General features: G+C 54.6%; 1 protein-coding gene across 1 annotated transcript; it reads left to right on the top strand.

Annotated features, from left to right (window-relative positions):
* LOC133128440 (calponin-2-like) lies at positions 1-17,030 on the top strand. The gene is made up of 7 exons (XM_061241967.1): positions 1-324; positions 9,217-9,338; positions 10,194-10,260; positions 10,663-10,800; positions 12,002-12,118; positions 12,468-12,614; positions 14,128-17,030. Exons 1-7 carry the CDS (start codon positions 262-264, stop codon positions 14,677-14,679), a joined length of 1,206 nt encoding a protein of 401 aa, XP_061097951.1. The 5' UTR covers positions 1-261; the 3' UTR covers positions 14,680-17,030.
* Positions 17,031-23,078: the final 6,048 nt, after the last annotated feature.

Below are 23,078 nucleotides of genomic sequence, written 5' to 3'. Positions count from 1 at the left end.
TCGCCGTAGGAATTGGGGACTTTCTATCCATATAAGGGCTTTTCGATATCAATCAACTTTACAGGGGAAAAGGGAGAAGGTGGAGCTTAGGACCAATGAACAAAGTTTTGGTGGTGGGGAGAAAAAAAAGCGAAAGGAAGTAGTTTACCGCAGGAGCCGATCGGTTGGGTGTCAGTTCTATCATTACGAAAATAACAGAACGCTGCGTTCATTTTACTGCGGAGAAGAACAGGCGACAAAGGGGTGAGCCGCGAGACAACGATGTCCAGCACGCAGTTTAACAAAGGCCCGGCCTACGGGCTATCTGCAGAAGTCAAAAGCAAAGTAAGTTTCTGAAACTTTTATGTGAATATAAAAAAAAATTTTTTTAATGAAGAGACAAAGCGAAACCGCATACCATGGCATGCATAATGGTTTACTTTACGGGCGAATATATTCGCCTAAATCACACTGTCAGCGAGTTTGCAAGTTGCGCATCTAGCCTTCTAGGTTACATGGTTATGAAGTTAGCATGTTTTAATGCTTACGTTGTTATGATCAACAAGTGTCATGCTGTTGCTCTGTTTTATTTATTTATTTTTAGAATGGTTTATTGTAAGGACAGCAGTTTTTATGCAGCCTACCTTTGTGTATGCATGACTTGCTATACACCACCATGCAACACAATATACTTGAAAAAACGAATAAATTGTAAAAGTTTTGTTACATGGGATTCACGGGCGTCGCCCCCTCGTTAGGAGGTAAAAGGGGACTCGGCGGTCACTATCCTCCCGGTTAATCACTGAAGAAAAGGTCAGATGGCATCTAAATCTTTAACTGTGATCGTTATCGAATCTTTTATCTTATGCAAAGGCTAATTGGGTTGAACCATTAATTATTGGACTCCTGCGTACTCGCGTCTTGGGAGGGGGGCGCGGGGTGGTTATAGGTTTTGGTATTCGGGGGCGGGGCGGCGGCACTTGAGAAACAATATTTCTTTTGAAACTGTTACGTAATTAGCCGATGGTTTCTGTCTCCGGAATCCTGGGATAGTTCTGGGAGCCTACATTCAATTTCATCTGAGAGATTCCATAACCCATTTTTATTTTTCTTGAATTTTCTTCAGCTTTTAAATGTAGAAAATGCGCAATAGTTAAATTCGTTAGAAAAACTGCTGAATGGCTGAATATTCAGATCAAAGTGATTTTATTATAGCAGAATTCCAGTAAGAAATGAACAACAGAGAGGTATTCCCTGTGGGATCAGGAATGATCTGTGAGTTCATCTTTAGTGTTGACTGAGCTTCAGGGTAAACTGACACAGGTTCAGTGTAGATGGAGCCCTTTGTTGTGGGCGGCCTGTAGTTTAGTGGTTAAGGTCCATGACTGGGACACACAAGGTCGGTGGTTCTAATCCCGGTGTGGCCACAATAAGATCTGCACAGCCATTGGGCCCTTGAGCAAGGCCCTTAACCCTGCATTGCTCCAGGGGAGGATTGTATCCTGCTTAGTCTAATCAACTGTACTTTGCTCTGGATAAACGTCTACCAAATGCCAGAAATAGAGAGGTTGATCAAACGTACAGTAAGGCAAACTAAAGCATTCACAGTGATCGTACACTCCCAGAAATAGAGTGTACGCTGAAAGTACAGTACTGTTCTCCTTGGGTGCAATTGAGTACGCTTTCTCAGCAAAGAAGGTACAAATTCATTATTAAGTGTGTAATTTATTATCAAGCATTTGAACCTTTTCCTGCACTTCTCGTGTGTAGTTAGGGGGCAAACGTTTAAAATGTCTGCAGCTCTGAATGGGCGGATGGAGGGAGGGTGGGGCCCAGGACAGGGCAGGTCTTTAGAAAGTTTGTAGGTGACAGATTTGTGCATGTGGTTTGTGACCTCCTCAGTGTTTTGATGTTGTGTGTCAGCTCACGCCGGTCAGTGAACGGATCCCCAGACAGACCCTGTCAGTGGTGACATGAGACAGCAACACATGATCTGACCACGTGTATTTCCAAATTGACTTCTTTTGTTGAAGGGATCTGAAGCCAGTGCTCGTTGAAAGCTATTTTTATTGCACTGGTTTAATCAGATAGCTGTTTTCCGCAGAAGAGCCCGAGTGTGGAATGTTTGACCTCTTCACGGTCGGGACTGCGGGGCCTTTCAGACACAACGGGAAACAGAGCCGCTGACTCGCAGAGACCAGCGCGCTGAGAGTTAACGCTGGTGACCTGGTCACGTGACCTGCCACAGGGGACCTCCCCCCCAGCTCATCAGCCTGCTCACGGCTGGCCTTGTTCCCACCTGGAGTAAATGACAAAATCGTTATTTGCTCTTCGTTTTTGATCAAGTAATTGTGATAAATGATATGCAATTAATTTTTTTCTACCTTACTTGGAATCCATCAAGGTGTGAATGGATGGATAGCTGTGCTAAGTAAACCTTCTTCCTTTAATGTGTTAGATTGGGATGTGTGTGTTTGTGTGTCTACAGCAGGAAGTGTGTGTGTGTTTGTGTGTGTACAGCAGAAAGTGAAGTGTGTGTGTGTCTACAGCAGAAAGTGTGTGTGTGTGTGTGTGTGTGGGGGGGGGGGTGATCCACATATCAGACATTCCTAAAGGCTGTTTCGAGGTCTCCTTTCCTTACTGCCTCCTTACTGCCGTAAGTAAACAGAAAATGCCCCCCCCCCACACCCCGAGAGACGGCACAATGTCACTCTAGGTTGTGCTGAGAGAAACCCGCCCCCCCCCCCCCCCACACACACACACACCCCGCACCCCCCCCCACACACACACACCCCGCACCCCCCCACACACACACACACATCCCGCACCCCCCCACACACACACATCCCGCACCCCCCCCCCCACACACACATCCAGCACCACCCCCCCCCCACACACACACACACCCTGCACCCCCCACACACACACACACACCCTGCACCCCCCCCCCCACACACACATCCCGCACCCCCCCCCACACACACACACATCCCGCACCCCCCCCCACACACACACACATCCCGCACCCCCCCCCCCACACACACATCCCGCACCCCCCCCCCCCCCACACACACATCCCGCACCCCCCCCCCCCCCCCACACACACACACACACACCCCGCACCGCCCCATCGGGACAGCCCAATGTTTGTTTGAGCCCCGTATCCGTCTCCGTTCAGGAACATTCCAGAAGGTTCTCTCTCCTCCGCGGCCTGGCGGATGGGCCTGGCGGGGGCCTGTGGTCAGGGGGCTGAGCTGCCCCCCGGCCCCCGCGCTGCCAGAACACGCTGTTCCCCACGCAGGCGCTGTGTGTCTGCGCTCGGGGCCCGCCACAGCGTGGGGAGGTCAGAGGGGTCAAAGGGCTGACGGCATTTCCTGTCAGACATGAGAAATTATTTTCTGACACCGTCTGTGAAAGTGCTTGAATTTTGGGGAGCTTTAGATTCAGTATTTATTTATTTTTCTTTGAGAAACGAGTTTTTGATCATTAAACTTCCAAACTCGTAATCCTGTGATTGTCAGAGGAATGGCGAGGCGTTGGAGCCTCTCTGAATGCCCTCAGAAGGTTTCGTTCCTCACAGATGTTCCTCCTTCATTTCTTCTGCTGCCAGGACATTTGTGGTGAGCCGTGCAGCTCCGTTCTCTCGGAAACTTTCTGGAATTTGCACGTTTGTTAATGCAGTACACAGTAAAATGTGTGGCTAAATTCAACTCTGTGTGTGTGTGTGTAAGAGTGTGTGTGAGAGTGTGTGTATGTGTGAGAGTGTGTGAGAGTGTGTGTGGATGCATGTGCAATGTGTCTGCATGTGTGTGTGTGTATCTGTATGATTTTGTGAGTGTATGTATGTGTGTGTATTGTGAACAATGTACTTAGAAACCTTAATATTAATAAAAACCTTAATATTTAAAATTAAAAAAAACTTTTACATCAAAACTTTTCAAAACTCTTAATTTTCATCTTGGAGAGAAAAGCGAACGAGTTCCAGACAGAGAGCCCAGGTGATCGTTACACCTGAAGGGGCCCGTTCAGTGATGAGTACTGAGGCTGTGAGCAGCATTTGTGTGGCTGAGTCTGGACCAGACCAGAACCTGGCCCCCTGTGTTGGGCCTCCTGGCCCCCTGCGCCTGGCCCCCTGCGTCTGGCCCCCTGTGTCTGGCCCCCTGCGCCTGGCCCCCTGCGTCTGGCCCCCTGTGTTGGGCCCCCTCCGTCTGGCCCCCTCCGTCTGGCCCCCTCCGTCTGGCCCCCTGCGCCTGGCCCCCTCCGTCTGGCCCCCTGCGTCTGGCCCCCTGCGTCTGGCCCCCTGGCCCCCTGTGTCTGACCCCCTCCGTCTGGCCCCCTGTGTCTGGCCCCCTGCGCCTGGCCCCCTGCGTCTGGCCCCCTGTGTTGGGCCCCCTCCGTCTGGCCCCCTCCGTCTGGCCCCCTCCGTCTGGCCCCCTCCGTCTGGCCCCCTGCGCCTGGCCCCCTGCGTCTGGCCCCCTGTGTTGGGCCCCCTGCGCCTGGCCCCCTGCGTCTGGCCCCCTGGCCCCCTATGTCTGGCCCCCTGGCCCCCTATGTCTGGCCCCCTCCGTCTGGCCCCCTGCGTCTGGCCCCCTGCGTCTGGCCCCCTGCGTCTGGCCCCCTGGCCCCCTGCGCCTGGCCCCCTGCGTCTGGCCCCCTGGCCCCCTGCGCCTGGCCCCCTGCGTCTGGCCCCCTGTGTCTGGCCCCCTGCGTCTGGCCCCCTGGCCCCCTGCGCCTGGCCCCCTGCGCCTGGCCCCCTGCGTCTGACCCCCTGCGTCTGGCCCCCTGGCCCCCTGCGCCTGGCCCCCTGTGTCTGGCCCCCTGTGTCTGGCCCCCTGCGTCTGGCCCCCTGGCCCCCTGCGTCTGGCCCCCTGCGCCTGGCCCCCTGCGTCTGGCCCCCTGTGTCTGGCCCCCTGCGTCTGGCCCCCTGGCCCCCTGCGCCTGGCCCCCTGCGTCTGGCCCCCTGGCCCCCTGCGCCTGGCCCCCTGCGTCTGGCCCCCTGTGTCTGGCCCCCTGCGTCTGGCCCCCTGGCCCCCTGCGCCTGGCCCCCTGCGTCTGACCCCCTGCGTCTGGCCCCCTGGCCCCCTGCGCCTGGCCCCCTGCGTCTGGCCCCCTGTGTCTGGCCCCCTGCGTCTGGCCCCCTGGCCCCCTGCGCCTGGCCCCCTGCGCCTGGCCCCCTGCGTCTGGCCCCCTCCGTCTGGCCCCCTGTGTCTGGCCCCCTGCGTCTGGCCCCCTGCGTCTGGCCCCCTGGCCCCCTGGCCCCCTGCGTCTGGCCCCCTGCGTCTGGCCCCCTGGCCCCCTGCGCCTGGCCCCCTGTGTCTGGCCCCCTGCGTCTGGCCCCCTGCGTCTGGCCCCCTGGCCCCCTGCGCCTGGCCCCCTGCGTCTGGCCCCCTGGCCCCCTGCGCCTGGCCCCCTGTGTCTGGCCCCCTGCGTCTGGCCCCCTGCGTCTGGCCCCCTGCGTCTGGCCCCCTGGCCCCCTGCGCCTGGCCCCCTGTGTCTGGCCCCCTGCGCCTGGCCCCCTCCGTCTGGCCCCCTGCGCCTGGCCCCCTGCGTCTGGCCCCCTCCGTCTGGCCCCCTGTGTCTGGCCCCCTGCGTCTGGCCCCCTGCGTCTGGCCCCCTGGCCCCCTGGCCCCCTGCGTCTGGCCCCCTGCGTCTGGCCCCCTGGCCCCCTGCGCCTGGCCCCCTGTGTCTGGCCCCCTGCGTCTGGCCCCCTGCGTCTGGCCCCCTGGCCCCCTGCGCCTGGCCCCCTGCGTCTGGCCCCCTGGCCCCCTGCGCCTGGCCCCCTGTGTCTGGCCCCCTGCGTCTGGCCCCCTGCGTCTGGCCCCCTGCGTCTGGCCCCCTGGCCCCCTGGCCCCCTGCGTCTGGCCCCCTGCGTCTGGCCCCCTGCGTCTGGCCCCCTGCGTCTGGCCCCCTCCGTCTGGCCCCCTGCGTCTGGCCCCCTGGCCCCCTGCGCCTGGCCCCCTGCGTCTGGCCCCCTGCGTCTGGCCCCCTGGCCCCCTGTGTCTGACCCCCTCCGTCTGGCCCCCTGCGTCTGGCCCCCTGGCCCCCTGTGTCTGACCCCCTCCGTCTGGCCCCCTCCGTCTGGCCCCCTGTGTCTGGCCCCCTATGTCTGGCCCCCTCCGTCTGGCCCCCTGTGTCTGACCCCCTCCGTCTGGCCCCCTCCGTCTGGCCCCCTCCGTCTGGCCCCCTGTGTCTGGCCCCCTATGTCTGGCCCCCTCCGTCTGGCCCCCTCCGTCTGGCCCCCTGTGTCTGGCCCCCTATGTCTGGCCCCCTCCGTCTGGCCCCCTGTGTCTGACCCCCTCCGTCTGGCCCCCTCCGTCTGGCCCCCTGTGTCTGGCCCCCTGTGTCTGACCCCCTCCGTCTGGCCCCCTCCGTCTGGCCCCCTCCGTCTGGCCCCCTGTGTCTGGCCCCCTATGTCTGGCCCCCTCCTTCTGGCCCCCTCCGTCTGGCCCCCTCCGTCTGGCCCCCTGCGTCTGGCCCCCTGCGTCTGGCCCCCTGCGTCTGGCCCCCTGGCCCCCTGGCCCCCTGGCCCCCTCCGTCTGGCCCCCTGTGTCTGACCCCCTCCGTCTGGCCCCCTCCGTCTGGCCCCCTGTGTCTGGCCCCCTGTGTCTGACCCCCTCCGTCTGGCCCCCTCCGTCTGGCCCCCTCCGTCTGGCCCCCTGTGTCTGGCCCCCTATGTCTGGCCCCCTCCGTCTGGCCCCCTGTGTCTGACCCCCTCCTTCTGGCCCCCTCCGTCTGGCCCCCTCCGTCTGGCCCCCTGTGTCTGGCCCCCTGCGTCTGGCCCCCTGCGTCTGGCCCCCTGCGTCTGGCCCCCTGGCCCCCTGCGCCTGGCCCCCTGCGTCTGGCCCCCTGCGTCTGGCCCCCTGGCCCCCTGCGTCTGGCCCCCTGCGTCTGGCCCCCTGCGTCTGGCCCCCTGCGTCTGGCCCCCTGGCCCCCTGCGCCTGGCCCCCTGCGTCTGGCCCCCTGCGTCTGGCCCCCTGCGTCTGGCCCCCTGTGTCTGACCCCCTCCGTCTGGCCCCCTCCGTCTGGCCCCCTGCGTCTGGCCCCCTGGCCCCCTGTGTCTGACCCCCTCCGTCTGGCCCCCTGTGTCTGACCCCCTCCGTCTGGCCCCCTGTGTCTGACCCCCTCCGTCTGGCCCCCTGTGTCTGGCCCCCTATGTCTGGCCCCCTCCGTCTGGCCCCCTCCGTCTGGCCCCCTGCGCCTGGCCCCCTGCGTCTGGCCCCCTGTGTCTGACCCCCTCCGTCTGGCCCCCTATGTCTGGCCCCCTCCGTCTGGCCCCCTCCGTCTGGCCCCCTGCGCCTGGCCCCCTGCGTCTGGCCCCCTGTGTTGGGCCCCCTGCGCCTGGCCCCCTGCGTCTGGCCCCCTGGCCCCCTATGTCTGGCCCCCTGGCCCCCTATGTCTGGCCCCCTCCGTCTGGCCCCCTGCGTCTGGCCCCCTGCGTCTGGCCCCCTGCGTCTGGCCCCCTGGCCCCCTGCGCCTGGCCCCCTGCGCCTGGCCCCCTGTGTCTGGCCCCCTGTGTCTGGCCCCCTGCGTCTGGCCCCCTGGCCCCCTGCGCCTGGCCCCCTGCGCCTGGCCCCCTGCGTCTGGCCCCCTGCGCCTGGCCCCCTCCGTCTGGCCCCCTGCGCCTGGCCCCCTGCGTCTGGCCCCCTCCGTCTGGCCCCCTGTGTCTGGCCCCCTGCGTCTGGCCCCCTGCGTCTGGCCCCCTGGCCCCCTGGCCCCCTGCGTCTGGCCCCCTGCGTCTGGCCCCCTGGCCCCCTGCGCCTGGCCCCCTGTGTCTGGCCCCCTGCGTCTGGCCCCCTGCGTCTGGCCCCCTGGCCCCCTGCGCCTGGCCCCCTGCGTCTGGCCCCCTGGCCCCCTGCGCCTGGCCCCCTGTGTCTGGCCCCCTGCGTCTGGCCCCCTGCGTCTGGCCCCCTGCGTCTGGCCCCCTGGCCCCCTGGCCCCCTGCGTCTGGCCCCCTGCGTCTGGCCCCCTGCGTCTGGCCCCCTGCGTCTGGCCCCCTCCGTCTGGCCCCCTGCGTCTGGCCCCCTGGCCCCCTGCGCCTGGCCCCCTGCGTCTGGCCCCCTCCGTCTGGCCCCCTGCGTCTGGCCCCCTGGCCCCCTGTGTCTGACCCCCTCCGTCTGGCCCCCTGCGTCTGGCCCCCTGGCCCCCTGTGTCTGACCCCCTCCGTCTGGCCCCCTGTGTTGGGCCCCCTGGCCCCCTGTGTCTGACCCCCTCCGTCTGGCCCCCTCCGTCTGGCCCCCTGTGTCTGGCCCCCTATGTCTGGCCCCCTCCGTCTGGCCCCCTCCGTCTGGCCCCCTCCGTCTGGCCCCCTGCGTCTGGCCCCCTGCGTCTGGCCCCCTGGCCCCCTGTGTCTGGCCCCCTGCGTCTGGCCCCCTGCGTCTGGCCCCCTGCGTCTGGCCCCCTGGCCCCCTGCGCCTGGCCCCCTGCGTCTGGCCCCCTGCGTCTGGCCCCCTGGCCCCCTGCGTCTGGCCCCCTGCGTCTGGCCCCCTGCGTCTGGCCCCCTGCGTCTGGCCCCCTGGCCCCCTGCGCCTGGCCCCCTGCGTCTGGCCCCCTGCGTCTGGCCCCCTGCGTCTGGCCCCCTGTGTCTGACCCCCTCCGTCTGGCCCCCTGCGTCTGGCCCCCTGGCCCCCTGTGTCTGGCCCCCTATGTCTGGCCCCCTCCGTCTGGCCCCCTCCGTCTGGCCCCCTCCGTCTGGCCCCCTGCGTCTGGCCCCCTGCGTCTGGCCCCCTGGCCCCCTGCGTCTGGCCCCCTCCGTCTGGCCCCCTGCGTCTGGCCCCCTGCGTCTGGCCCCCTGGCCCCCTGCGTCTGGCCCCCTGCGTCTGGCCCCCTGGCCCCCTGGCCCCCTGCGTCTGGCCCCCTGCGTCTGGCCCCCTGCGTCTGGCCCCCTGCGTCTGGCCCCCTGGCCCCCTGGCCCCCTGGCCCCCTGCGTCTGGCCCCCTGGCCCCCTGTGTCTGGCCCCCTGCGTCTGGCTCCCTCCACCCTCCACTTCCTGTGACACAGCAGGCATACAGGATGTTCTCCTTTCCCAAACAGGAAATGGCTTTATGGGACTGGAAGGCCTGTTTCCGGGAACCCCCCGGCCTCTCATGCATTTACAACATTATTACACAAGTGTGTATGATCAGCACGTGAGTGTGTAGGATCAGTGTGTGAGTGTGTAGGATCAGTGTGTAGGATCAGCGTGTGAGTGTGTGTGCTGCGCTGTAGCCTCGTGCCTGACGCTCCCTCCCTGTTCCTCAGATCGCGCAGAAGTACGACCCGCGGCGTGAGGAGGAGCTGCGGCTCTGGATCGAGGAGGTGACGGGCAGCGCCATCGGGGACGACTTCCAGAAGGGCCTGAAGAACGGCTCCATCCTCTGCGCGTGAGTGTCCTCTGTGTGGCTGATCTCACCTCTCTGTGTGGCTGATCTCACCTCTCTGTGTGGCTGATCTCACCTCTGTGTGTGGCTGATCTCACCCTCACCTCTCTGTGTGGCTGATCTCACCTCACTGTGTGGCTGATCTCACCTCTCTGTGTGGCTGATCTCACCTCTCTGTGTGGCTGATCTCACCTCTGTGTGGCTGATCTCACCTCTGTGTGGCTGATCTCACCTCTGTGTTGCTGATCTCACCTCACTGTGTGGCTGATCTCACCTCTGTGTGGCTGATCTCATCTGTGTGGCTGATCTCACCTCTCTGTGTGCCTGATCTCATCTGTGTGGCTGATCTCACCTCTCTGTGTGGCTGATCTCATCTGTGTGGCTGATCTCACCTCTGTGTGGCTGATCTCATCTGTGTGGCTGATCTCACCTCTCTGTGTGGCTGATCTCATCTGTGTGGCTGATCTCACCTCTCTGTGTGTGGCTGATCTCACCTCTCTGTTTGGCTGATCTCACCTCTCTGTGACTGATCTCACCCTCACCTCTCTGTGACTGATCCCACCTCTGTTTGGCTGATCTCACCTCTCTCTGTGACTGATCCCACCTCTCTGTGACTGATCCCACCTCTCTGTGACTGATCCCACCTCTCTGTGTGGCTGATCTCACCTCTCTCTGTGTGGCTGATCTCACCTCTCTGTTTGGCTGATCTCCCCTCTCTGTGACTGATCTCACCCTCACCTCCGTGTGACTGATCTCACCTGTGTGGCTGATCTCACCTCTCTGTGACTGATCTCACCCTCACCTCTGTGTGGCTGATCTCACCTGTGTAGCTGATCTCCCCTCTGTGTGGCCCCACAGGCTGATCAACAAGCTTCAGCCCGGCTCGGTGAGGAAGGTCAGCCAATCTTCCCAAAACTGGCACCAGGTGAGGGGCTGGAATATCGTTTGTAGACGGCACAGTTCTTCCGGACACAGTAGTCAGGGGGCTGTTTCGGACACAACCTGTGTGTGTCCAGAGTAGCAGGCTGCCGACTGGGCAAAGCACATGCAGAAGCAATCAGCAGGCAGGCTACAAAACAAGACTGTGCTGCAGAATGATGTCACTGGCTTCCTGGCTTCTGATTGGTTGGTTGTCACAGCCTGTGAGAGGGAAGAGAACGTAGAACCCTAGTGTGGAACTCATGCTCATTTTTGGGGGAAAAAATGTATAATCTTGCCTTGTTTCATGTTACTGTCGGTGAGTTCAGTGCAAAAATTCTTATTCGTAGTTGTTGTAGTTGTTTCCTCTCTGGCTGTCTCACGCTGCCTATCTGCCCTTGCGCCTCAGCTGGAGAACCTGTCCAACTTCATCAAAGCCATCACCGCCTACGGCCTCAAGCCCCTTGACATCTTCGAGGCCAACGACCTGTTCGAGAGCGGGAACATGACCCAAGTGCAGACCACTCTCCTGGCCCTGGCTGGCATGGTAAAGCCTGCAGAAAAAACACACATTTATACACGTATCCACGTTATAGTGGAACAATGTTGAATGTTAAAAACAACTGGCAACATCAAGACGTAGCATTGATATCATTTCTGTGCTCGATTGATCTTGCCTGGTGAAATTCAACAGAGCAAGAAGACACGAGTCCTCTTGCCTTTTACGGTATTTCATAGAACCCCTCTGGTGATTGGTGGATCAGGGCAGTACTCCCGTCACCTGTGAATGGATCCTGGAAGTACAGCCAGAAAGCATCCACCAATCACAGTCAGGGTCCTTCTTTCACTTGCTACCAATGTACTCGCTGATTGGTGGAGATCCTACGTGAAAAGTCATATTGCTATTTCCCATCTTATCATGTCTGCTTGTGCCCGGGACGTTGCTGGTATACATTTTGTAAGGTGGGAGGGCTGCATTCAGCATTTTTTGGAGCTGTGTAATGGATTATTAACAGAAGTGAGGTGCTGTAGTGGTATCCAGTACATGATGAGACAAACTGTGGAGACTGCAGTCCTCAGACACGGGTCTGCTCTCCGCCCCCCACCCCACGCCAACCCCTCTCCGCCCCCCACCCCACTCCCACCCCTCTCCGCCCCCCACCCCACCCCCACCCCTCTCCGCCCCCCACCCCACCCCCACCCCTCTCCGCCCCCCACCCCTCTCCGCCCCCCACTCCACCCCAACCCCTCTCCGCCCCCCACCCCACCCCCACCCCTCTCCGCCCCCCACCCCTCTCCGCCCCCCACTCCACCCCAACCCCTCTCCGTCCCCCCCCCCACCCCAACCCCTCTCCGTCCCCCACTCCAGCCAACAAACCTTTGGGGACAGAGCCTTCAGAGTGGCAGCACCCAACCTCTGGAGCTCTCTCCCCATGGAGGTTCACTAAGCCCCAACCCTGGACACGTTTAAAGCTGCCCTCAAAACCCATTTGTTCACTAAAGCCTGTGTTTAATTGATTGGTTAGCTAGTTAGTTGTTTGGTTGGTTTAGTAGTTGGTCTTCGGCTAGCGGGTTGGTTTCTATGTTGTCTCTGTTTTGGTGTTCTGTGTCTGTGTGTCTTTTAATGTGAAGCGTGCTTGGGTTTGTGAAAGGCGCGATATAAATTGAATGTATTATTATGATTATTAATATTATTATTATTACTTGTGCTCCTCCAGTGCAGTGATTAATCGTGTTCTCACCCCCAGGCCAAGACCAAGGGCCTGCAGTCTGGGGTCGACTTCGGGGTGAAGTACGCGGACCGGCAGGAGCGCTCCTTCAACGAGGAGAAGATGAAGGCGGGGCAGTGCGTCATCGGGCTGCAGGTGTGAGGGCGGGGTTACGGGGGGCAGGTGTGAGGGCGGGGTTACGGGGGGGGCAGGTGTGAGGGCGGGGTTACGGGGGGGCGGGGTTACGGGGGGCTGCAGGCGTGAGGGTGGGGTTACGGGGGGGGGGGGGGTCTGTCCACCATCAGATATTGAGGCGCTGGTGCTCTGTTCTGACTCTCTCTTTCTCTCTCTCTCTCTCTCTTTTTTTCCTCTCCACTCTCTCCTTGTTATTTTTTCTTTCTTCCTCTCTTCCTCTTGCCTGCTCCCTCCCTCCACCTCCATTTTACCTCTCGCTTACTATGCAATCCCTCCTCTTCTCTCCCTCCCCCTCTCCCTCTCTTTCCAGATGGGCACTAATAAGTGTGCCAGCCAGGCAGGTATGAATGCGTATGGCACCAGGAGGCACCTGTACGACCCCAAAGCTCACATCCTCCCCCCCATGGACAACTCCACCATCAGCCTGCAGATGGGCACCAACAAGGGGGCAAGCCAGGTGGGTCCTGAGGGCCTACCCACTCAGCACACTGCCTCTACACTCAACACTCAACACCTACACTCAACACACTGCTTCTACACTCAACACTCAACACCTACACTCAACACACTGCCTCACACAATGGTTAATGGTTGGCATTTATATAGCGCCTTTTATCCAAAGCACTGTACAATTGATGCTTCTCATTCACCCATTCATACACATACTCACACACTGACAAACTGACAGCGATTGGCTGCCATGTAAGGCACCGACCAGCTCGTCAGGAGCATTTGGGGGTTAGGTGTCTTGCTCAGGGACACTTCGACACCGCCCGGGCGGGGGATCGAACCGGCAACCCTCCGACTGCCAGACAACTGCTCTTACTGCCCGAGCCATGTCGCCCCTAGGTGCTGTAGGAGCTGTAGGTACACAGTGCTGTAGGAGCTATAGGAGCTGTAGGTACACAGTGCTGTAGGAGCTATAGGAGCTGTAGGTACACAGAGCTATAGGAGCTATAGGAGCTGTAGGTACACAGTGCTGTAGGAGCTGTAGGTACACAGTGCTATAGGAGCTATAGGAGCTGTAGGTACACAGTGCTGTAGGAGCTATAGGAGCTGTAGGTACACAGTGCTGTAGGAGCTATAGGAGCTGTAGGTACACAGAGCTATAGGAGCTATAGGAGCTGTAGGTACACAGTGCTGTAGGAGCTATAGGAGCTGTAGGTACACAGAGCTATAGGAGCTATAGGAGCTGTAGGTACAGAGCTATAGGAGCTGTAGGTACACAGAGCTATAGGAGCTATAGGAGCTGTAGGTACACAGTGCTGTAGGAGCTATAGGAGCTGTAGGTACACAGTGCTGTAGGAGCTATAGGAGCTGTAGGTACACAGTGATGTAGGAGCTGTAGGTACACAGTGCTGTAGGAGCTATAGGAGCTGTAGGTACACAGAGCTATAGGAGCTATAGGAGCTGTAGGTACACAGTGCTGTAGGAGCTGTAGGTACACAGTGCTGTAGGAGCTATAGGAGCTGTAGGTACACAGTGCTGTAGGAGCTATAGGAGCTGTAGGTACACAGAGCTATAGGAGCTATAGGAGCTGTAGGTACACAGTGATGTAGGAGCTGTAGGTACACAGTGCTGTAGGAGCTATAGGAGCTGTAGGTACACAGTGCTGTAGGAGCTATAGGAGCTGTAGGTACACAGTGCTGTAGGAGCTGTAGGTACACAGAGCTATAGGAGCTATAGGAGCTGTAGGTACACAGTGCTGTAGGAGCTATAGGAGCTGTAGGTACACAGTGCTGTAGGAGCTATAGGAGCTATAGGTACACAGAGCTATAGGAGCTATAGGAGCTGTAGGTACAGAGCTATAGGAGCTATAGGAGCTGTAGGTACACAGTGCTGTAGGAGCTATAGGAGCTGTAGGTACACAGAGCTATAGGAGCTATAGGAGCTGTAGGTACACAGTGCTGTAGGAGCTGTAGGTACACAGTGCTATAGGAGCGGTCACCATGCTCTTTCCTCTCCCACAGGCTGGCATGACTGCGCCAGGCACCCGCCGTGCCATCTATGACCAGAAGCTGGGCACGGACAAGTGCGACAACAGCACCATGTCCCTGCAGATGGGCTACACCCAGGGAGCCAATCAGAGCGGCCAGAACTTCGGCCTGGGTCGCCAGATCTACAACTCCAAGTACTGCCCCAAGAGCGAGGAGGATCCGGAGCGGAACGGGGCGGGGGCGGACGGCCACGCCCACGAGCATTACCAGGACGAGGGCTACCAGGGTTACCAGGACGACGAGCAGCAGGCCTGCCCCGGGAACGGGCACCAGGAATACCAATATGACGAGACCCCGGAATACCACAGTGACCAGAACCCGGAATGCCACGCAGATGAGAACCTGGAATACCACGACAACCTGAACCAGGAATATGAGGAGGTGGAGCCACAGGAGGAGCTGGAACAGGAAGAGGAACAGGAAGAAGAACAGGAACAGGAACAGGAACAGGAAGAGGGGCTGCAACAGGAACGGGAGCCGGAGCAGGAACCTGACGGGAACGCCGAAGAGGACAAGGACGAGTAGAGCCAGGGACGTCTCCCCCCCTTCCTGTTTCCATCTGTATTATTGGCGGAGAGCCCCCAAAAGAATGATGACCAAAAATAAAATGAGCAAAATCTCTTTCTCCGGCCCCCTCCACCTGATTGGAAACTGTGTGACGGAAATGTGCATCTCGTCTGGAACGCTGCGTCGACAGAAACCAGCCAATCAGAACAGCCCTCCCGCCCGGAACGTTCCGACGCCACCAGACCCTCAGAAACATACCTCTCCTCACCAGACCCTCAGAAACATACCTCTCCTCGATGCTGGACCGACACGCTGCTCTTCTCAACGGTCTTTAAAAACATTTTTAGGAATTTAATTTGACAGAAGTGACCAACTACACACATATCAGCTGCCAGTTATTATTCAGTTATTTATGCATTGCACGCTATTATAAGCTTATGCATATGTAATCTTCGCCACATAGCCTGTGCAGGTTTATGATTGTACTGTGTGACTTCCAATAATTCCATAGTTTTCCTACAAGGCCCTTAGCCATTCTTTCCCCGTTCTCCCTGTTTGGAATGCCCAGCCATCCTCCACACACACCCCAGTGCTCATCGTGACCGCCGTTGTTGGGAGAGTGGGAGAATGCGCTGGTCCTCCAAAGTATGAGATGATCCTCTGGCTTCTCCTCAGGCTGCAGTTCACCCATCAGCTGCTCAGACTGACCAGCAGGGGTCGCTGCTGCTGCATGGCGAGGCGTCGACATCCCAGCCGAATGTAATCCTCCCGTCCCTGGGTGGCGCTACAGCCAAACACGCGTCGCCCCAAAAGGCTGCCGACACCCCACACTGCAGCCCATCTGTGTTCCCGAACAGGGCCTTAACAGAACCGCCCATTAGCCTACGTAATATCACGTTACACTACATTACATTAAATTACATTGCACTGCATTACATTAAATTACAGGCATTTAGCAGACGCTCATATCCAGAGCGATGTACAACAAAGTGCAAATCAAACCCAGGAACAAGTACGTTCAGGACCCTAGAGGAGACTACAGTTGCAGGGAGCCCTTCTTAAACTCCACCTCGTGCCTGCGGAATCCGCCATTCCGTGTCCTTGTGCCGGGTCACACACGGCACGCCATGCTGAGGGACTCAATGAATCACCTGAAGATTCTGCACCTGCCTGAGGCCGAGATCTTAACGGCTAAAGCACGCGCTCTCAAAACAGATGTGTTAAAAACAACACACGTCCCTCGCATGTCCAGTTTAGGATGAACACATTCCGTGTTGCTTTCACCGCAGTCTTGTGGTTAACAGATCTCCCTTTTCTAACCCGTAGATTCTGTAACTCAAGGGCAGTAGGTCTAAAACAAAAACCGTGTTCGATATTAACATACATCCATTTCAGTGTGTGCGCGGAGGGGAGTGGGGTTTTCTGCCTCCCATGATGCTGATTGAAGTTTACCCACATTTGTAATTACCCTTACGTTATCTACGTTAGTGTTATATTTCTCCTCGTGCTTATGGTCTGACTGGACCTCCTATACTCCTATACTCAGTATACTGAACTGAATTCATCATCATTCCAACCATGTACTCTCAGTGAAAACGCTTCCAACCAAGCTTCTGAGCTGCTTGAGAAACATTGCTAAGTGCAGTTGGGAATTGTTCTTCATATTTATCACTTATTTAATTTAAAAGATTACCAATAGGTTCTGATCTGTTGAAATTCATTATTTTAGGTCAAATCGCAGTTAAAGAACATTGGTGCCAAAAAATGCATACCTTCAATGGACAAGCACGCTCCCACATATTCTACATTTGCTGATTATTTAACCAACCAAAATATCTTAAGAGAATTTGTTTGTTGTGGGCACATTTGCTGTGTTCGTATATTCCGAAACTTGCATGGAAGGTTGCCGCGGTAACCACAGGCGTGGCGGTTGTCGACATTGTTTTCCTTGGACCAGGGTATCAGAAAAAACTGCGTTCCTCACTCAGAACTGGGATCGGCTGATTTCATTTCGTCAAAAGTCGTCTGCACTGCACATGGACTCAATGGGGGCGAAACTCAACGCAGACGCACAAGGGCCTGGCAGACCTAATAATGTGATCTTCATCATCATCATGTTTCATTTGTTGACTCCGGCATTATAACTTACGCCACAAGCGCGTGCCGTTACCGGAAATAAATATTTTTTTACTGTCGCTTCTTCACGCTATCTGTAAATGTATTTCAGATAATTTTTTAACAATGTCTTTTTTTCTTTCTTCCTGAAATAAGATAGCAAGCATGCATCGGTGTACACTGTATACGCCTGGCCGTAAGGAGAGGTGCCTTAAGGTCCTTAATAAAGCTCGTGAGCGTGTTCAGGATGCATACACTTCGTGTGCAGTGTGAGTCTATGACGTCATGTGTTGCGCAGTACTGGAGCTCCTAAGTCATTGAAATGACAACTTCTGTTTCATTCGCACATTTTCAAGCACAAAAGCACACGGGAGTATTTAAATATTTGTTTTGAAGGGTTCTCACAGTACGAACTTTTTTCATTCGACTGCATGAAATAGTAAAAAAAAAACTGTTAAAAAATTGGTGAAGCCTACTAATAACATTTGTAAATAAGGAATGGCATTGTCCTCTAGAGGGCACTACAGTAACATAAATAAACCACGTGTGATTCCTGCTTCATCCGTTTGTGCGAAAGAGCAAGAGCAAATCCGAGGTACTATTGGTACGATTTCTGTGTCAAAACATTGTTACAAGACCATCGTAAATCCCTTCCTATCATTGAAAAAGGCTCACTGACATGTTGACTCACTGTCTGCCTGTGTTTATAGTCCTTAAATACAGTTGACGGCCCCACACTCCACTACCAAAACATTGTATAACGGCTCATTGGTTGAAAATTGGTTTTAACTGCCACACACTGTGTTGCGTACAGACAGTGGCTGGGCTCCTTTTGGATCTGCCGGCTTGCTGTGTACCAGCAAGGGTGCAGCAAACCGTTTATACGGAAGGTATGGGCACCATGTGTCTGCTCTAAATGGAGTAGAAACCATGCCAACCCGGTTCACTAGCCAGTTGGGTTTTGGAGCCGACCCACTTATCACAGAGGGGTTCTATCAGCCGCCTCATTGTCCCTGAGGCTGGAGGATAATCGTCATCCTCTCTTCCTCTCTTCCTCTCTTCCTCAGCTTTCTGGAGCAAAATGGCTGCCGTGCTTCTCCCAGGCTCCGGAGAGAGTCCCCCTCAGCACTGCAGGGCTTTGAGAACAGCCACGGTCCTATATGCAATAAATTATTATTATTATTATAATAATATTATTAATAAATATTGTTGTGTCATACTCAACAAATATCGTACAGTTATACAACTTTACAATACTGTACAACTGTTATACAACAGCACAGTTGTATAACTATGCAAAGCGGTGTGTAGATCTTGTAACCCCCCCCCCACCCACCCACCCTCCAGAAATCAAACCTGCAATCCCACTTGTCTAATCACTATGCCATTTTCTCCACTGAAGCACCTCTCCCACAAAGACAGCCTACCCCATTCTTAACAATAATAAATCATTATTATCCTTCTGCATGTAATAACTCTCATAATATGAGTATGCTTGCCTGTATAAGGAGGCTGTGTGATGTCACACTAGGCTTGAACTAAGACACAGACCTTTATAATTGGCTGTCCATTTGGTTCTTTGGCAAACATCAAGTCAGTGAAAATCAACGGCCAGCTTCATACGTATGGTTATGTAAAGGCTTTGTGCACTGCCGTTGTTTAAATGTCAAACATTTCATGATGTGAAATTAGTTTCAAACTGTGGGGTCTGCTGTTTCACTAACCTGCCATATTTCCGCAGCGATGTGTGAGTTGGCCGGATCTTCGTTTATAGCTCTGTATTGCAGCATACACACAATGGCCAGATATCTAAAATAAACAAAAAATAGGTCAAACAATCTGAAAACTGCTAAAGACATTTGAGCGAGAGAGAGAGTGAGGGAGAGAGAGGGAGAGAGGAGAGAGAGGGAGAGAGAGAGTGAGGGAGAGTGAGGGAGAGAGGAGAGAGAGGGAGGGAGAGAGAGTGCTCACGTGTGAGTACACACACACACACACAGTAGGCTGAAAGTAGACATCTGCTGTCACCCACGGCGCGTGAGCATTTATTGCAATACAACCTCAGCATGGGGTATGTACACCCACACAGCATGGGGTATGTACACCCACACACAGCATGGGGTATGTACTACACACACAGCATGAGGTATACACACAGCATGGGGTATGTACAATACACACAGACTCTCCAGGCGCTTAAACGCTATTAGGAAATTGTGTAATAGGGTTAGGGTAATCGCCGAAAGGGCGTTGACGTTAGGAAACGAAAAATACATAATCATTCTACACTGTGAGCGCCTATACTAAAAGGTCAAGACAACAGAAGTTGCAAACGAAAAGGCCCTATTTTTCTAGCTTTGCGAGTATATTTTTTTGCTGAAATGTTTCAATACGTTTGCCGACAATCCCTTTATTTAACCAGGATAGGCTGACCCCGCCCTTGACTCAGGTTCAGAATTTGCATCTAATTGCTGTTTGTCAACCAATGATGTTACTCCAAGACCGCGAGCACGCCTTATCTCACCCACAGATACAATGTAAATCAAGCCATACTTCGTAATCCAATTCGTAGATGTAGCAATGCAATCGAATGCTAATAGAAGCAATAGCCTTGCACATCAGGCACATTTCCTGTGAGATGTAGGCTGTCATTAATGCCAGAAACGGCTTGTATTCCGATTGTCAAGAGTACAAAAACAACAACACGGAAGCGAATTTGGTAAGATTTGTTTCTATTTCATTGTTGGCAACTCATTTGCCGAGGAAGCGACGAGAACATGTTATCGCACGCGTTTTAAAGAGTCTCCGTTTCGGTGTCTCCCCGGCGGCTCGCCGGCTGCAGCTCGTATTTGAATAGCAGTCAAAATCAACGTCAGTTTTGTCCGCTTCCTGAAACGGTTTATTTGTCCGACAAAGATTTTACATTGCATATATACCAACCTATCGTTAAATTACGTCGTTCGCTGCATTTGCCAAATAATTGAATTGAAACGATTGGGACAGTGCGACCCCGCAAAAAGCACGTGAAAACGGACCCATTATTCACTTTGCTTAACCTGTTTTGGATGGAAATAAATATCGAGGACTTGGCTGTGATATTTTATGGGAGTCAGCCACTTGCTTTTCCCTGCTTCTGTTCTTTGCATCTAAAGCACTGTTCTTTGCATCTGACCTCCCTGTTGGAAAAAAAAACAGCTCAACTTGGTTTTGAAACAGCTGGTTGGCCAGTTCAGACCAGCTCCATACTCAACATGGTTTGACCAGCTCAAGCTATGTTTTGAAACAGCTGGTAGCTGTTATCTAAATCTGGTTGGATTTTACACCAGGGCTGTGTTCTGGCATCTCTGGCACTAGATTTGAATTTCATATTTAATATTTATTTACATTTAAACTCAAATTTTACTCTGCTTTTAGTTGCATACTAACATTCAAGTTAAATTTTAAAGTGTGTCTTTAAAATTTGATATGTGTAAAGTGCATTTCACCATATCCTTTGATTGGCGTTTCAGAAGGTAATCTGTGGGGACACACAGGAAAACAACTTGGTCCTAGTCTAAACGCGGAATCTTCATTAGCCTACTTACTGTAGTTTAAATTGCGTAGTATGTGTGCAGTGCTTCAATCCATTTAGATTGGGGCATTTACAAAATAATAATAATAATAATTTTAAAACCATAAATTACATTTAAACCATAAGTCCTTGTACATAATTCATTAGCACGCATGCACTGTTCGTATGTAACAAATCATACTTTGATACGTTAATCTACATTTAGAATGATCTGTCTCCTGCTCGTTTTAATGTTTAGACTTTAGAGTGAATGAGCTGTACGCAGGAGAGGGGGCTGGTGACACGGATGGTTAAGAATTACTTGGGAAAAGTTCAGCCGAAAAAACCGACATTGACATACGTTTTTGCGTTTGGAGTCGCATGAGTAATTTGAATGTGTCGTAATGACGCGGTTAGTGGGCTTGTAAATAACGTAACGTCATTTGCAGAAGCTTGACACGTGACAGTCAATGTCAGCTATCGACATGGTATCGATGGTAATGTTTTTCCATCGTCAATAGGTACTTAGCCCAGCAGCTGTTAAATCCTGTAACTGCCCAACTACGCCAAAACAAACCGTTATTAATGATCCTGTTTCCTTGGGGACAAGGCTGACATTAGTGCTCTTTTGCTGCTTGATGAGTTGACAGGCATTAGCAGGCCGCTGGTTAAAGATACAATTGGTAATTACGGACTTCAAACGGTCAAGAGAGGAACCGCGACAACAAACACCCTCAAACCACAACACCTGCAGTCCCTCCAGGACTGGCATCTGAGACCCGTGTTTAGGGCTCGGAGTAGATCTGCAGCCGGCCGTAGTGTGACCAGAAGATCCTGTAATAAAAGCGAGTCACTTTTCTGTTTGGAGGGAAAAGGCGAAAGATTGCAGCAGACAAGCAGGTGGTGGTCAGAAGTTCACATGAATCTAGGGGCGGTGGAAGGTCAGTGTGCTGCCCCTAGTGGTCAGGTCTGGAACCAGAGGATTATATATATTATATATAGCATACACTCCAGTTATACTTTTGCTCCTGATTTGCTTGAATAAATACAAAATTACATGAGTAACTATAGTCCACAGTGTGAGTTTTGTTTAACCATATGTATGAGTTTGGAGTTTTTTGTTTTTTGAATAAATTTGGTTTCAGAATCCAGCTATGCACACCCACAGCTGTGCAGACGACCTCCCAAACAAGCCGCCTGTGCTTTGTCTGAACACACCTGTTCTGCCCATGTGGGCTGTACCTGTGTGACTCAATGTGTACTGTAAAAGGCTTTGAAAAACAAGACTGAGATATGATTAGTTAATACTTTGTAGAAAGTCCTTGGGAATGTGCCTTCAGGTGGTTGCCCTGCAGCGTGTAAGAATCTGTACTGTGACACATGTGTTGTTGTTTAGTACTCCAGCTCATTGGATTTGTTGTTGACTCGCCCTCTGCCTGTTGTTGACTCACCCTCTGCCTGTGTTTATAGTCCTTAAATTTGGGTTTCAAAATATACAGTTGACGGACTGACACTCTGTACCAAAACACTGTACAGCCGTGCAATAATTCAATCTTGTTGGTTGAAAATTGGTTCCAATTGCCACAGCCAATGGCGTTTCAACGTCAGCACATTTACAGGGGGCTGTTCTTTCTCCCACTTACCCTGCCATTTAGCACGATAGCACAAGAACGGTGCGTTTATTACCCTAACTAGCTCCTGTTACAGAAACTGTCAGTGTCTCATGATGGAGTCGATAGGAACAATTATTAATCCACTCATTAATATTAGCTCCAGTGTTGTGGTTTGAAGGTGTTTGTTGCTGCTATTCCTCTCTTGGCCGTTAGAAAATCCAAGTGTGAGGGACTGTGTGTGTGTGTGTGTGTGTTCTGCTGGGTAGAGTGTGTGTGTGTGTGTGTGTGTGTGTGTGTGTTCTGGTGGGTAGTGTGTGTGTGAGGGACTGTGTGTGTGTGTGTGTTCTGGTGGGTAGTGTGTGTGTGAGGGACTGTGTGTGTGCGTGTGTGTGTTCTGGTGGGTAGAGAGTGTGTGTGTGTGTATGTTCTGGTGGGTAGAGTGTGTGTGTGTGTGTGAGTGTTCTGTGGGTAGAGTGTGTGTGTGTGTGAGTGTGTGTGGTGATCACACCGTGTGGTGCAGACAGTCCCCCGGCTCGCCTCCTTATCTCCTGATGAGGCAGATGAGACCTTCGGGCGGCTGGCGCCATGCCTGTCTGCAAACACAGGCCCCAGTGGAGGCGTGGTCTCGCTCACAGCACCGCTCATCAATATTAAACAAGGAGGCGGTGTCTGTCTGCCATTCTAACTGGTGCTTCTCCGTACGTGCATTCTGTAGCAGTGGTGCAAGGTGCAGAAAGGAGTGACGTTTAAAGTTATTGTTATGATGCGACACAATGCTGTTAATCTTTAAGCAGGGAGGGTTGTTATTCATGGGCCCATGGTGTCGTCACGGACACAGAGTCCCGCTCCTCTGGTGTTAGAATGTGCTGGACAAGCACACACTCACTGCTTATGCATTTCTTTGTTTGTCTGTTTATTGCATTAAATGTATGAAAATGAAGTTCTGCCCTCACCAGGGAGAAGTGGAGCTTGGCGCTTGCACAAGGGATCCAGCGGAATATGAACTCGCTGACAGTGTTTATGTCGTGAGAATTTCCAACGGACTTGGCAAAGCTTAGCTGTAATATGCTCGCTGTTCTTTCTCCCACCTGCCCTGCCATTTAGCACGATAGCACGATAGTGTGATAACGCTGCGTTTATTA

This window comes from Conger conger, chromosome 5, assembly GCF_963514075.1.
Source record: "Conger conger chromosome 5, fConCon1.1, whole genome shotgun sequence".
NCBI classification, from domain to species: Eukaryota; Metazoa; Chordata; class Actinopteri; order Anguilliformes; family Congridae; genus Conger; species Conger conger.
This window is presented reverse-complemented; position numbering and strand designations above follow the sequence as displayed.